We start from the raw sequence: 15,007 nt of genomic DNA, 5'->3' as shown, positions 1-15,007 counted from the left end.
CACACACACACACACACTTGCCCAACACCCCGTAGTGCCTGCCGTTGAATATGTGTCTCTTTTTGTAAATCTGTCTGGCACATTTTTGTCTCACTTGTCGCGCATTTCCCTTTTTGTTTCTTCCCTTCCTCATTCCATACATCTGCCACCTCCTCTTCCTCTCTTTTACTCACATTTTGATGAATGCCCCTTAGCACATTTTCTCGACCTAAAAAAAAAAAGACCAACAAAAATTAAACCTGCCACTTAGATGAACTTCCCCTGTTGGTTTGCTTGTCGTCCACCACTTCGTGTGACACTTGCTCTGCGTGCTTATTTGCTGCTGTGGTGGTTTAGCTCCTCTTCACTTTTATTTAACTGCATATTTAACCCGCATAACTGTGCGTGGGTCTTGTTAGTTCATGTAAGCCGTATGCATCACAAAGCCGGGTTACAGTAGCTGCTAAACTGCCAGCCTCGCAGATGAAAGTAGGTTTTTGTGTTTCTGGTTAACTGCATGGCTGTATTGTCACTGCTTGTCTCTTGCTGCATGCTACCTTTTATATTACATGTGGCTTTTTTTTTTTTTTTTTGCTTTGTCTTTTAGTTAAGATTGAAATGGCCATTACCTTCACTTCCTGTCTCTGAAATCTGATGTAATGGGGCATTTATTTTGCACTATTTCTTTTTTTTTAATCCCCCTTAGATAAATTAGTATTTGAGTGTTAATAAATCATACCCTTTATGATTGTTTATGCATGTTTGTGATTCTTAAATGATTTTAAGAATTACAAACTTTACTCTCTTTTTTTTATGTCATTTTGTGTGTCTGCACGCCACCCTTGCATAGGAAGTCAAGCGGTGCACTGGTCACTGTCTCTTTCACTTCTGCTTCCTTTCAGCTCTCAGGAAGAGACCTAATCTCTTTCTCGTGTGCGTTGTGTGTTGCAGTTTGTGTAAGAGTGATTACTCAGACGTCCCTTTTATCCCCTTCAGCGTCAGTGATCCCTACAGTTGTCGGTTTTAGTCTACATATTTTCCCCTCCTGTACCGGAGGTCACTACAGTGTGTTACATCACAGTCTTGTCTTTACAGATATTTGCAATGAAGTCATCAGTTACAGGCAGCTTCTTGAGTAACAGTCGCCTCATCATTCTCTTACTGTCACTTCATCTCATAAACTCTTTTTATATATTTTTTTTGATTTTGTTGCTCATTGCTGGATCCGTTTCCTGTTTCAATTCTGTATTCTATTACTGTCCTTAATGACTTTTTAGCTAGCCGGTTACAACTCGAGCATATGAAGTATAAAGCACTATTAAGTGACAGTATTGGGTGCCTGTCACATCTATACAAGATACTTATTGTTGTATGGGCAAAAACACATGACATATTTTTCTATAAGCTGTTATGTTGTGAAAAGCCTTAGTCATTTTGACGATTTTATTTGAGTTTATTTCCACACTCATCTGCATTTTATACATTGGGTGTGTCATTACCATTAATTCCTCTTTAAGTGGTTATTTTCCCCCTCTTTTGCATATGCTTTTAATCTCTTGAAGTCTTGATTTCACAATGAATTTCCCCATGTCTCAGTTTTTTGCTGCTTATGACATTGTCATTTTGTCCTCAAAGTTGATGTGTTAAAAGCAGGAAACATGGGCAGCGTGAGGATTTGAGCAACTTTGACAAGACTGCAGCTCTTGTGGGGTGTTCCCAAGTCCTGTTTTATAGAGAACAGTGATATCTACATTTGTATTTATCACAGTCCCTGTAACATCCATTATCATAGACCTCAATTTAGGTTTACAACACTTCTATCTAGCAACACTTAATCGATACACAAAAATCAATAGTGCTATTGAGAATCGATACAATACAATACAAAATGTCTTGATACAATATTTTGTGATATTTTCTAATAACCCTACATCGTGTGTACTTTTTTCCAGTGTTTTATTGTGGTTGTACTACTCGTAGAGACTACACCACTGGGTTTATATTATTCATCTGATCCCAGGGTATTCCGTTTCAATTGATTGTTGCCACCTGTGAGGAATCTTTGCTAACTATTCAGAGGTTATTTAGGGGAAGCTGTGAAGTGGACAGCAGTGTTTAAGAGGGCATTGCAAATGACAGTACATTATAACGACCGTGAGTCAAAGCTTAATCTCCTAGTGAAGCATTTCTGTCTTGACGGGGGGAATGGTCTCTCCCCAACTTCTCCCCACAGTGGTCTGGAATGGTTTGGTGAGCTGTGAAAGCGTTAACCACAAGCCAGGGCTGTCGCACGAAGCCTACCCAACACTGGTGTGCGATTCTGGTGTCATAAAATAACTATGCTGCAATGTTTTTGAATATTCACTCACAGTCTTGGTCTAAATAAAAGATGACATTTATCATAGAGCCGGAGGTCGGTGGCTGATTCAGCGTTTAGCTATTTGGGGGGAATTGATTGACAAGGTAATAATTGGTGTTTGAATGGGAATATTAGCAAAACAGTCAATTGTTTTAGTTATTGATTGATCTGTCGCTTGTTGTCCGATCCTTATATTTAGGAATCCGGAAGTAAAATTTGACATTCTTACTTAAAAATAACTGCATCAAGGTGCCCTAGTGGGTAAGTTATGCAACCACAGTGTCCCTACTTTAATTCTGGCCCAGGACATTTGTTACATGTTGTCCCTCCCCCATGTTTCTTGTCTGTATCTCAACTATCTATTAAATGCAAAATGTCATAGTTGCTGATTCATTTCCTGTCAATCAGCTTATCAGTTCTGCTAAATATGTATGCATACAGTGTATAAAAAGCGTGCCTGGGTGCAGTTTTCTCTCTGATGTCACGCTTATATTATCAGGGGTGTCCAGTGCCATGCAGACCCGTGAGCTCAGGAGCGTCCCCCGGGGGTTGTCGTGTCTGTTATATCGTTCACCTAAGCCCCAGAGGTGGGTTATGTCATTTAATGCAAACATATGGAAAAAGAAGCTACTTTAGCACGTCCATGCAGATACGTCCGAATTGTTTGAATCAAACCACAGCTTTTGAATCAGTTTGGCTCGAATTGTCGTTTTTTTTCTTTTTCTTTTCCTGGCTCGATTTAGGAAAAGGAAATAATTTCCTCCATGTGGTGTGTAAATGGTATCAGATTGCATCGGATCAGTTAAACAGCGTCAAATGTTTGGAATCCTAGGATTGTACCTCCATCATTTTCGGTTATACTCGCCGGCGAGTAATTTAGAAAATACTGAATAAACAACGGCGCACAATTTTGTGTTGCTGTGAGACTCAAATGGCAGCCGTGTTCCAGGAAAATAATTGTCTCATCACACAGTGAAGTGAGAAAGTAAAACATTTCCCAGTCCATTATGAAATGGATAAACCCTCTCAGCCTCCTCCTCCTGCTGCTGTACCACCTCCCCTCCCACCCACACACACACACACACACCAACCAACACACACAACTCACCTGTGAGGGCCGCCTTGCCTTTGTCATAGACGAAAGGCTGGTCTAAACCAAGCGTGCGGTCCAGTAATTGCTGGGGGGCAGAGTGGAAAGCTTCGTGTGTGTGTGTGGTGGTGTGTGTGTGTGTGTGTTGTGTCGTGCGTGTGTCGTGTCTGAGTGGGAAGCCCTCCTGAAGCACCCAGCCGTGCTCCAAGGTGTCATCGACGTCTGTGCATGTGCGCTGATTGGTCAGGCGTTTAACTGTCCGCACGTGTTGCGATCGTCTTACGTTGTGCATCAAGTCGATCTTCTACCTCCTTGCTTTTCCCTCAGCACTCCAGGCGAAAAGCTCCGGGCCTCTCCCTTCCAAAAAAATTAAGACACCGACAAAAACAGGCGAGAAAACCTGCACAATACATTTCTATCAGGCTTGTTGTCGATACAAGGAGGCTCTGTGGGGGGAGGGCTTGGACCCAAGGCAGTTGACAGAAGTAAATTGAGCATGGACCCTTCGCGCCACATCTTTACGGAATGAGAACTCTTTGCTGGTCGAGCTCAGCCCTCCGTTGTTTTTGTCTTTTTTCCAGCTCTGGTGTTTTTCCTTCTCTTTTTTCCCCTTGCCCGTTACGCGTCCCTCCAAACCTACGTCTTCCCCCCACCAATCTCCTTCTCCTTCTCCTCCGTATTAACCCCACCGTTTTTTCCTTGCACCTCACTGCGTCCCTCTGAGCCGGTCATTTCAACGGTTCACCCCCACCCACATCGAAAAAAATCGGACCCAGCCTTGGGGGAGAAGCATAGCTTTTTTGGCCTAGCCTAAGGACTGTCGCACCGCTCTGAAGGCTTCCAGAGGGCTCATGAGAAGTGCGTGTGTGCGCTGTTTCTGCACATTCCTTATGGCTTCATTTTATTTATCCGTCTACATGTTGCTTTAAAACCGGTCGCTCCGACCCGGAAGTACACGAGTGAACACCCCCCCCCCCCCCACACAACAAACAAACCACACCCCACACACGACCTCGAGGCTGCCCCTCCCGCTTTTGAGATTCTTAAGTTTTCAACCACTCCCCAGTATCACTTCACATCTTCATCTCCCTGGATCAAAAATGGGCCTGTTAATGAAGAGACCATGCTTTTTCTCCCTTTTTTTTCTGTCTCCCTCTTTTCATCTTGCAGAGAAGCGATGAGGAATTACCTGAAGGAGCGAGGTGACCAAACTGTCATGATCCTGCACGCAAAAGTTGCACAGAAATCCTATGGCAATGAGAAAAGGTGAGAGAAATAGAAACGGCAGCTTCGAACCCCTAGTATAACTCATCTGTCAAGAAGTTTTTGAAGGTTCATAGATGAAAATGGCACCCAATTTGTATCAGTATGTCAGATGTCTGTGGATCTCTTTCCAGTGTAGGATTAACACTTCAACACCAGTAAGCCGCAAGTGATGTTCCTTTGTGAGCGGAATAGAGGAATCATCCTTCATCGGGAAATACACTTTCTTGCTGAAGGGTCGACAGCACTCTCATTTCTGTTTGATAAAGCCAGCTAGCCTAGCTCTCTGAAGGTAACAAAATCGGTCTTCTAGCACCTCTAAAGGTCACTAATTAACATTTTTTTATCAGTTATTTCATCCTTTGTTTAATCTGGACAAAAACTGAAATGTAAAAATCAATTTTTATTTGGCTGAGAGCAGTCTAGCCACTTACCCTAATTTCCAGTCTTTATGCTAAACTAAGTTAATCGGTGGCTGCCAAAATGTCAGACTATTCCTTTTTTAGGAATTTGTCCGACTGCAATTTTGATTCCTTGATTTAATCTTCTTTCCAAATAAGAAGTAAACAGTGCGGATGAGTCAACCTTTTTTAAGATCAATGTTTAAAAAGCCTTTACACACACTGACCTTTTGTTCAGTACACTGATTGCAAAGGGAGTTAATAACATAATGTAGAAACACAAACTTGGCCTCGTCTTCTAACCCTTTGAAACGTGCACCCCCTTCCATGCAAGGCTTTACGGACGGGTAACGTATGTCACTCGTGGGGGATCTCAGACTAAAGAGCGAGTGAAAAACGCACATTCCAGCTTCTTCCCCTCTGTGCAGCGTTGGCACCTCGACCCTTACGACCTCCCGTATCAAACGAGGTCAGAGGAGGAAATGAGCGGCGACCTCCTGTTTGAGGCCACGTTCAGGTGAAGGCGGAAGGAAAAGGGAGCGAGGGAGGGGGGGAGTTAGGAGCGATGGGAATAGGGGAGATAAAAGGCTCCTGGGGGAATATAGCGGTGAAACCAGGGAGCATTTAGGGTTAAGGGTTCAAGGACGAGAGCATACAGGTCTGAGGTTCACAGGCCAACATAAGCCGTCTCGCTTTGTTGTAATTTCCAAGTGCAGCGTGATGACTGGCTGTCGCAACCCCTACTCTTTTTTTTCTCTCCCTCTCTTGAACTCTGCAACTTCTTTTCTTCCTCAAACCCTTCCTGTAACTCTGCCTCTCACCTTTCCACCTCTAACTCTCAAACTTTTTATAGCTCCCCCCACCACCCTTCTGCTCTTGCTCATTATGCAACTCTCTTCAGCGCTCCATCCTCCGCCTGTTTTCTTGGCCTGAGCTGCCAGCGCTGCTTGCGATCTCATCAGGCGTATATCTCTTGGTAAATCAGCCCGTCGCAGGCCAACTCCGAGACACCTCGGGAGAGCTGGAGGAGAAAAGCCGGAGGAGAAGAGGGGTTGAGACTGAGACGAATACCTCAGATAAACTGTCTGGTCCAGTTAAAGTGACACCTAGTGAGGCAGTGAGAGGAAGCATTCGAACACTGACGGTGCCAATGCTGGGCTAAAAGTTAGGTGCTCAGTTTAAAACCACACCATCATCCAGCTGGATCACAAGCAAGTGTCTGAATGAGTCTGCTTAAGCAGTCTCAAGGGGATTTCTGCTGTATTACAGTCACAATCACTATATTCACTTCACCTATACAAAGTCAGGTTTCTTCCCCTGTGTGCACGTCAGGGTTTCAACATCCTTTCACTTGCAAAACCCCGCGGCGTTCATGATGCTGTGTGGCACCTCCGATTGCTCCTTGCCCGTATCGTACGTAACAAGGGGAGCCCAAGGAAAGTGGGCGCGTGAAGAATGCAAATGTGCCGTCTCCCTCTTTCTAGCTGCCTCTTTCTGTCTGCGCTTTTTATAGGAGGTGAAAGTAGACAAACACCCACAGAGACAGACACAGTGTTGCGAAATAGGTCGCTTTCCAGTTCCACACTGACGCACATGAATTTATTTGAAGTGTGCTGCTTCAGTGATGAGTTGATTTCACATTTTGATCAGGCAAAAGTTGACTTTTTTTTTTTTTAATGGAGTACAGTACATGACATTAAAAAGTTTTTCAAGGGAGGGGAGAAGGAAAAGTATGGAATCCTGAAACGGGGGGGAAAGGTTACCTTTTTCTTGAAATTCTGGTTTATATTCATTTTAACAATCAGTTGTCAGCAACAGTCAGTTTCATGCTGGACATGCTTGTGTTAACATCTGCTAGATGAGGCTCAACAGCTTGAGGAAGGGTGTTTAGTTTAATTGTACATAAGAGTATGTTGATAAGTTTGTCTTGTTGAAGCTTAGTGCAGGTCTGCCCTCTCCTGGTGGAAATGAAGAGATGCACATTGTCCAGTTTATAGATTTAACAAGGTGTTAACACTTGTTCTTGTTTAGTCACTGACCTTGAAATGTGCTTTTCAGAAATATTATTTCTCTGTAGACAAATAATGTAAAAGCTGATCTTAAAGCCACCAAACCGTATGACCTTTTTTCCTCCTACATCCAGGGAAGTGTATTAAAAACATACTTTTACATATTTACAGGCTGCAATATTAGTTACAGCAAAAAGGCTCACAAACATATCTTGTGGCTCATGCTTTAAGCATCTGCTCATGTAAAACGACTTGCGTGTATACAATAATAATAATCTTTCAGATAGTTCTGTGCGGTTTGAGCCCAAAAATTGCTAAATCTTTGCGCACATGTCCAGGTTCTTCTGCCCTCCTCCCTGCGTTTACCTGATGGGCAGCGGTTGGAAGAAAAAGAAGGAACAGATGGAGCGAGACGGCTGCTCCGAGCAGGAGTCGCAACCTTGTGCCTTCATTGGCATCGGCAACAGCGACCAAGAAATGCAACAGCTTAACTTAGAGGGAAAGGTACAACACACATACGCACACACAAACACACACACACAGTGTCACTGGCTACACACCTTCCCTCCTGGCTCCTTGGAGTGATAACACAGTCTTGGGTGCATTTGAAGGTTAATAATTCCATGTGACGAAGATGTAACAGATGATGTGAAACGATCTAATTTGTCCTGATTTCTTTTCCTATACCCGCTCCTTCCTCTGCCCTCCCCACCTTGTCCACCAGAATTATTGCACAGCCAAAACCTTGTACATATCCGACTCCGACAAGAGAAAGCACTTCATGTTGTCCGTCAAGATGTTCTACGGCAACAGCGCAGACATCGGCGTCTTCCTCAGTAAGAGGATCAAAGTCATCTCCAAGCCCTCCAAAAAGAAGCAGTCCCTCAAAAACGCTGACTGTAAGTTTGTGTGTGTGACTGTTTTTTTTGTCACTTACTTGTGCCTCGGAGACTTTTGCTCCTAAACTCTTTGTCGATAGCTGTTGCAATTAAACATTTGGCCTAAATGTTTACTTTCTGGGTACATCAGTGTTTAACTGTAAAATACTTTTGTCGGCTGAAATGGATTTGACAAAAGAATCAATGCACAGGAGGTGTAAAGAGAGATAATATCAGTCAGTGAGGGACACCATTCGTTTAACAGACTAAAACACACCATCATAATTTTCTACTCACTCGTTTAAGCCTAAGATTGAAATGGTTATGTTAATGTTAAGCTAATGTTATAGTAAGAATACTGCTTTTCTTTATAAAGGATGGCGTCTGGGGATCTGAATGTCTTTTTGAGACAGGCCTGGCCTAAATGGCAACACAGGGCTGATACACATACCAACGCAGAGACTGTAACCTAAAGGAATAAGAAAAAGGAAAGAACAAAGGATAAAAAGAGGGAAAAATAGAAAAGAAGGCAGGTAAAAGGTATAAAAGCACACTGTTTTTCCCAATTTCCATCTTTTAATCCGTATCCTGACTATTTCCAGCCACTAGAGGGCAGCGTAGCTTCACCTAAGAGTCCAGCAAGCCGGTTATGTCACATGTAGCACACCTGTAGTGTACACATCACCTCCTCTGCAAAGATCTGTCACTCTGTTAACACAGCTGACCTGTGAGCAGCATGTCGGTGTATGGCTCATTATGTAACCTGCCGCTGTCTGCGCTCCTGTTTGTCCACAGTGTGCATCGCATCAGGGACCAAGGTGGCACTGTTCAACCGGCTGCGCTCCCAAACAGTCAGCACGCGCTATCTACACGTGGAGGGCGGCAACTTTCACGCCAGCTCCCAGCAGTGGGGCGCCTTTTACATCCACCTGTGTAAGCCACCGCTCAGCCTGAGCCGCCGCTGCAACACAAAACAAATAATGCATTTAGAAAAAGCTCGGAACCACACAGAAGTTCAGCATGAGTAAAGTGAGGAATGCGGTTTGACAGCTTTCACTTTATCTTCATGTCTCTCTCTCTGTTCGCCGTAAATATATAACCCACGCGGTATTATAGTAATGACACAGCTGATTCATCACTGACAATGAAAGTGATTGATTGCCTGAATGCGGGGGTTTGTGTGCATAGAAAAAAAAATATCGAGGCTCGTGGGTGCTTCGCCCACAGCGCTGACTTCTCCTTTTCTTCCTTTCCCTGCGTCGTGTGTTTCCAGTGGATGACGAGGAGTCAGAAGGAGAAGAGTTCACTGTGAGAGACGGTTACATCCACTACGGCCAGACAGTCAAGCTGGTTTGCTCTGTCACTGGCATGGCCCTGCCCAGACTGGTAAAAAGAAATGGATTATCTGAGATTAGAAAGTAATAGAAACTCTAATGATCCCAGTGGGGGGAAACCTGATTCATTACAGCAGCAGCTGATATTAAAATAAATGATAATAGCACCAGAATCATTGCGAATAGGAATTATTTAAAGGAATCATTTGACAACTTTGTCAGAGAAAATCAGAATTGGATTGTGTTTCTGTTTTCCTTATCTTAAAGGGATACAGTACTATTTCTTGTTGTGGCATGGTGGGTGGATCATAATGCTTTAGGGCACAGCCAGGCTAACTGTTTCCCCCGTTTCCAGGATTTAGGCTAAGCTAGGCTAAGCTAAGCTAAGCTAAGCATCTCCTAGCTCCTTAATAGACAGATATGTCAGCCTTCCTCTTCTAGGCAGGAAAGCGTTCCTTTAAACTATTCCTTTAACATCAGGTAACATACAGACCTTGTTTGTCATACGTTATCCTGACAAAGTGTGTTTTTCTCTAGCTCTCCTTTCTAGTCATAGTTATTTGTGATGTCTTTTTGCCTTCCTTCTGTCCGTGCATCTGTCTTTACTGCCTTTCTTCCACCCTCATCTTCCCCGCTGACTCCCTTCCAAATAACGTGACTTTTCTGCCTCCCTTTCCTTAATTTATTCCTTGTTTTCTTTTTCCTATCCCTCACATTCTCCCATCCATCTTCCACTTGGCTTATCTCTCTCTCTCTCTCTCTCCCCCTTTCCCCGTCAGATCATCCGTAAGGTGGACAAGCAGACGGCGCTGCTGGACGCCGACGACCCCGTCTCCCAGCTCCACAAGTGTGCCTTCTACCTGAAGGACACAGAACGCATGTACCTGTGCCTTTCCCAAGAAAGGATCATCCAGTTCCAAGTTAGTGACTCGCCCTTAAACGCTTTCACATCTGTCATCCCTTCACTTGTTACACATCAATTCAGGCCTGACGTCAGTTCACCCTCAGATCCTGTTCTTCTTATCCTGTTCCATGATGATTGAGGATGATTGCTTTAGCATTCTGAAATAAGCAGTGAAAGGTTTCATGGCTGGATGCCACTTTTTCTTTGAAGAAGAAGCAGTCCACTCACTTCCCAGCATTTTTTATTTTTTTTACTTATTTAGACAGATGTAAGGCCAAAAATGGACATTTGATTGCTGTCTTGAAGAGAGTGGTCTTGATTGGGTGAAATTGTTGGTGGTTATTTCTGCCTGTCACGTGCATTAAGGTCATATCCCCCCCACTCTTTCTACTAGGCCACTCCATGCCCAAAGGAACCAAACAAGGAGATGATCAACGACGGCGCCTCCTGGACAATCATCAGCACAGACAAGGCCGAATACACTTTCTACGAGGGCATGGGCCCCGTCCACTCGCCTGTCACCCCCGTGCCTGTGGTAGAGAGCTTACAGGTACACACCGAAGAGTCCACATACCTGACCGTCACACTGTAGGTTTAGTCCTTTTTTTTAAATCTGCAAGGTTACTAAAGGATCTTATTTGTCTGCAGCTCAATGGCGGCGGCGACGTCGCTATGCTGGAGCTGACGGGACAGAACTTCACTCCAAATCTGCGGGTCTGGTTCGGAGACGTTGAGGCTGAGACCATGTACAGGTGTGCCTCTGCTTCCCTTTCATTTTTCTTAAAGTAAATGAACCAAAATCAGGTTTGACCTTTTTGTTCTTTCGTGGTGCTCTTACCCCTTTTTATGTGCGCTGTAATTTACCAGGCTACTTGAAGGGCTCTTTTTTCCTTTTTCATTTCCTCTGAAAAATGAGATCCATTGTCTGCCCCAGACTGGCTAGAAGTTCTCCTTTTTTTGTTCCTATTAGAATACAAATTGTCCATTACAAATAATTTGAGAATTTATTAAGTATCATACAGTTAGAAAATGATGGGCTTTAGGTTTAATGAATATAATGAGAACAGGAATAGTATTGTAATTTGAATTAATAAAAGCTTTCAAAATGTTTCCTGTCAGGCTTAATGCCACAGTGAATCCTGCGAATGCCAAACGGCACGATGGCCTAATGCAAGGAGTAAATACTCATCTCAGCTTCTAGTGATTCAGCCGGCGCTAAATCACACGAGTCAAGTCGTAAAATCCGTCCATCCTTCGTCTTCAAACCGGTGCAGTGAGTGAGCCAGAAATGTTTTAAGAGCAACTTGTAAAATGCCACTGCTTTGGCTGTTCCCTTTTGTCCTGTTGAGTTTTATAGACGGATGGGATTTTATGTGTTTATAAGTACCACCCACCAAGCATCAACTTGAAAGTCCACGATGACCGCTGTCAGCGAAACAGTGGGACCTCCCTGACTGCAGACCTCTGAAATGTTTCTTTGTGTATTTTGAAGTTTGCTTTTTGGAGAGTTATTTGACAGTGACAGAAGAGATACAGACAGGAAATGCAGGGAGAGAGACAGAGGGGGACGTAGTGTATAATTAGAAGTGTTTCATCAGGTATTTGATTGGCTGGATTATCGAAAAAAACACACATTCTCTTTGGGTGTTTCTGAGCTGAACAGTTTCTCAATTGATTTTCCTAGACTCAGGTCAATGTTCACATTATGTTCATGTTGTTATTTATTTATATATATTGTTGTGGTCCAAGGAACACCTTGTATCTTCGGTTTCTTTAGTGATTTTGAATTGTCCAGACCAGCTAGAGGTTTGTTTCTGAGACCTTTTTCCTACCTCGTAAACTGAATAAACGTAACTTAAAAATCCCTTCGTCTGCGGCTTAGTATCAAGAGCCTAAAAATGCCACACATCAATCACTCTTTGTGTCTCTTTCCCACCGAACGCTGCTCCAGGTGCGCGGAGAGCATGCTGTGCGTGGTGCCCGACATCTCCGCCTTCCGCGAGGGCTGGCGCTGGGTGCGGCAGCCCGTCCAGGTGCCCGTCACGCTGGTTAGGAACGACGGCATCATCTACTCCACCACACTGACCTTCACTTACACGCCGGAGCCCGGGCCGCGGCCACACTGCAGCGCCGCCGGGGCCATCCTGCGGGCCGGAAGCTCCAGCCTGCTCAGCAACAACAGCCAGGAGGCCGGCCCCGGCGTCTACGGCCCCAACAGCACCTCCAACGCGGGAGTCACATCCTCATCCTCCACCGCCGCGGCCGTGGTCTCCTAACGCACACAGGGCGGCCACTCAATATGATATGCCTTGAGAGAAAACGTACCACAAGGTATACAAAGACTATGGGAAATAATAAACAAAAACTGACTCACTCTAAAGTGCTGCGTGTTAATTTTGGATACAAAGAAGCTGAAAAAAAAAAAAAAATTGGCGGGAGAAAGGAGCTAACGCAGGGGAAATCTGAAGGAGGAGTGACATCACGACTTTGTCAGCCAATGGGAATAAGCAAAAGTGCTCCTTGACACGCCCCACCCCCCACCCCACCTCTCCTGTGGTTACCTTAGGGACCTGCCTATCCAGTTCTGGTGTTTTGGAATGAGTGGAAGTTCCTGCAGGCTCAGAGCACCAGCACCTTTCTACAGCTGTGAGAACGGAAACACCACGACAACAATACATCCACCGTGTACAAAAAAAAAAACTCTCTTGAAAGGAAAGTATTTTTTTGTTTTTTTTGTTTTTTTTGCGCTTCCCTCCCCTCGACCCCCTGCCCCTCCCACCACTCGTTTTATAATTATTCCTTTTTGTTGTTTTGTGTTACTTTGCCTTCATTTGTGGTTTCCTAAAAGGGGGCTGGATGTATTGTTGTCGGAGGGAGCGCAAGGATGCAGAGGGACACACATAAAACGTGACGATAACATAGTTTTTATGGACCAAGGATCTTGTATAAGCTTTAGTAAAGGTACATTTTTCTCCATACCTTTTTTGTATTAAACATATAGTACACTTTTGTTACCAAATAGTTTCTATTCTTCCTCTGAGCTTGGGCTTTGTTTTCCCCCTTTTTTGAGGTCCAAAATCCCAACCTCTATGTTATTACGACCTTACTACAACGCCTGCTTTTTTCAGTCCGTGGACTGAACTTTGTTTTGATACTCTTGCTTCTTCTGTTGGGGAGAAAAAATCTGAAGTCTGGGTTGTTTATTTACATAAGCGAAGGTTGTTGTTTTGTTTGTTTTGTTTGTTTTTGTTGTTGTTTTTGAATTGGGGAATAACCTCAGAGGGCCTATGTTTTATCATTGGTTTTTATGAAGTCTTTAAAAAGAAAAGCTTTAAGCAACGCCTCTGCCTTGCCTGCAATACTCTATGTGCGCTATGTCTCCTTTGGAAAGTATACACATCAGTACATCTCACATGGAGCCATAGCAACATTTGCAGAATACATCAAAAACTAGACTTCCATGGTTATGAAAACAAGTCAGTTTTGTCATTTTTTCAAACTAATGTAATAAGCGTAGTCATTGACTTAAAAAAGGATAGCCTTAGTACTGTATATTCTTACTGTGTACACAGTCAAACCGGTCACATATCTAATATCCTGTATCTGTTGCTCTATTGGTCACTGTCAATGTATCAGATAATGTAGTGAAACTTGTCTCTCAAACACCCAGCGAGGTGTCTTCCAACGTGTGCTGTAGGTCTGGTGGCATTTAACTCCAGTGGTTTTTCCAAAAAAAAAAAAGAAAAGAAAAGAAAGACGGACACTTTTCAATTTGATGTGGCCTTACTGATAACTTCAATTACAGAAAAACAAACCAGAAAACACTTCACCTTTTTTCTTATCTGCTGTTTACTTCACCTCGGAGGAACCTGTGCATAGCACAAAAACAAAGCTAATGCCTCGCTTCGTATCACGGGAGCTCTCGCTGTTCCGAGCTCGCCGCTGCGGCTCCAGAACCACCTTGTCATGCAAAGCAGCCTTCTGAAGGATCTCTTTAGCCTTCGTGTTCTTTTTTTGGTGTACAAGTACAATAAGCCCGTTTTTTATTCTCATGCGGTGCCCAGCACCTTTTCACTTTTTGGTACAATGTCTCACGAGCGCTGTAAGCTCTTTTCAGCCTTCTTTTTTTTAACAAAAAACAAAAAAAATCTCCTGTGGTTTTATTATCTCTGCAGAAAACAAGCGTGTGTACATTGTAAAACTCACTGTCCGAGTAGTTGCACTCATCCGTGTTCATGGCGACCGCGTCTCCCGTAGGAGCATAAAGGCCTTCTAAATGTGTATTATTGAAGATGTGCATTTCCAAACATAACAGCAATATTGTACAGGTCATTTCATCGTCTTTGTCCGCCTGAGCACTAGTTCACCAGCCAGCAAACGTGTGCGTGTTGTGTGTGTGTGTGTGTGTGTGTGTGTGTGTGTGTGTGTGTCTGTCATATATAGTTGCTGTAATGGAATACTGAGTCAGACTCGCTCCATTTCAAAGTGTGCTCCAACTGCTCCCAAAAAAACAAACAAACAAAAAGAAAAACCTCGAGGATTCATGGGGTTTTTCTGTCTTCCACCAGAATCCAAATGTCTGATAATTGTGGATAAACATTCAAAGGCAATACTTTGTGATTTTTTTAGTAGTATTACAGTACAACTGTATACACTTCTGGGGAATAAGAACAACGATACTGTAACTTGAATGTCTGCTTAATGAAGTATTTCTGATTTTTTTTTTCCTTTCCTTCTTTTCGGTCTTTCTTTCTTTCTTTACACAAACAACACCTTGAAATAGGAACCCA

General features: G+C 43.6%; 1 protein-coding gene across 1 annotated transcript in view; it reads left to right on the top strand.

Annotated features, from left to right (window-relative positions):
* The window catches only part of rbpjb (recombination signal binding protein for immunoglobulin kappa J region b), a 41,298-nt gene extending 27,340 nt beyond the window's left edge, over window positions 1-13,958 (top strand). The window contains exons 3-11 of the mRNA XM_035675347.1: window positions 4,599-4,694; window positions 7,440-7,605; window positions 7,826-8,000; window positions 8,775-8,912; window positions 9,253-9,365; window positions 10,093-10,233; window positions 10,612-10,767; window positions 10,866-10,969; window positions 12,169-13,958. Coding sequence (XP_035531240.1) covers window positions 4,599-4,694; window positions 7,440-7,605; window positions 7,826-8,000; window positions 8,775-8,912; window positions 9,253-9,365; window positions 10,093-10,233; window positions 10,612-10,767; window positions 10,866-10,969; window positions 12,169-12,493 — 1,414 coding nt within the window. The 3' untranslated portion in view covers window positions 12,494-13,958. The remainder of the gene's footprint in view (window positions 1-4,598; window positions 4,695-7,439; window positions 7,606-7,825; window positions 8,001-8,774; window positions 8,913-9,252; window positions 9,366-10,092; window positions 10,234-10,611; window positions 10,768-10,865; window positions 10,970-12,168) is intronic.
* The last annotated feature ends 1,049 nt before the right edge of the window (window positions 13,959-15,007 follow it).

Source organism: Morone saxatilis, unplaced genomic scaffold, assembly GCF_004916995.1.
Source record: "Morone saxatilis isolate NCDOM2014 unplaced genomic scaffold, NCSU_SB_2.0 Contig4, whole genome shotgun sequence".
Lineage (NCBI taxonomy): Eukaryota > Metazoa > Chordata > Actinopteri > Moronidae > Morone > Morone saxatilis.
Note: the sequence above shows the minus strand (reverse complement) of the source record. Positions and strands in the feature narration are given on the sequence as shown.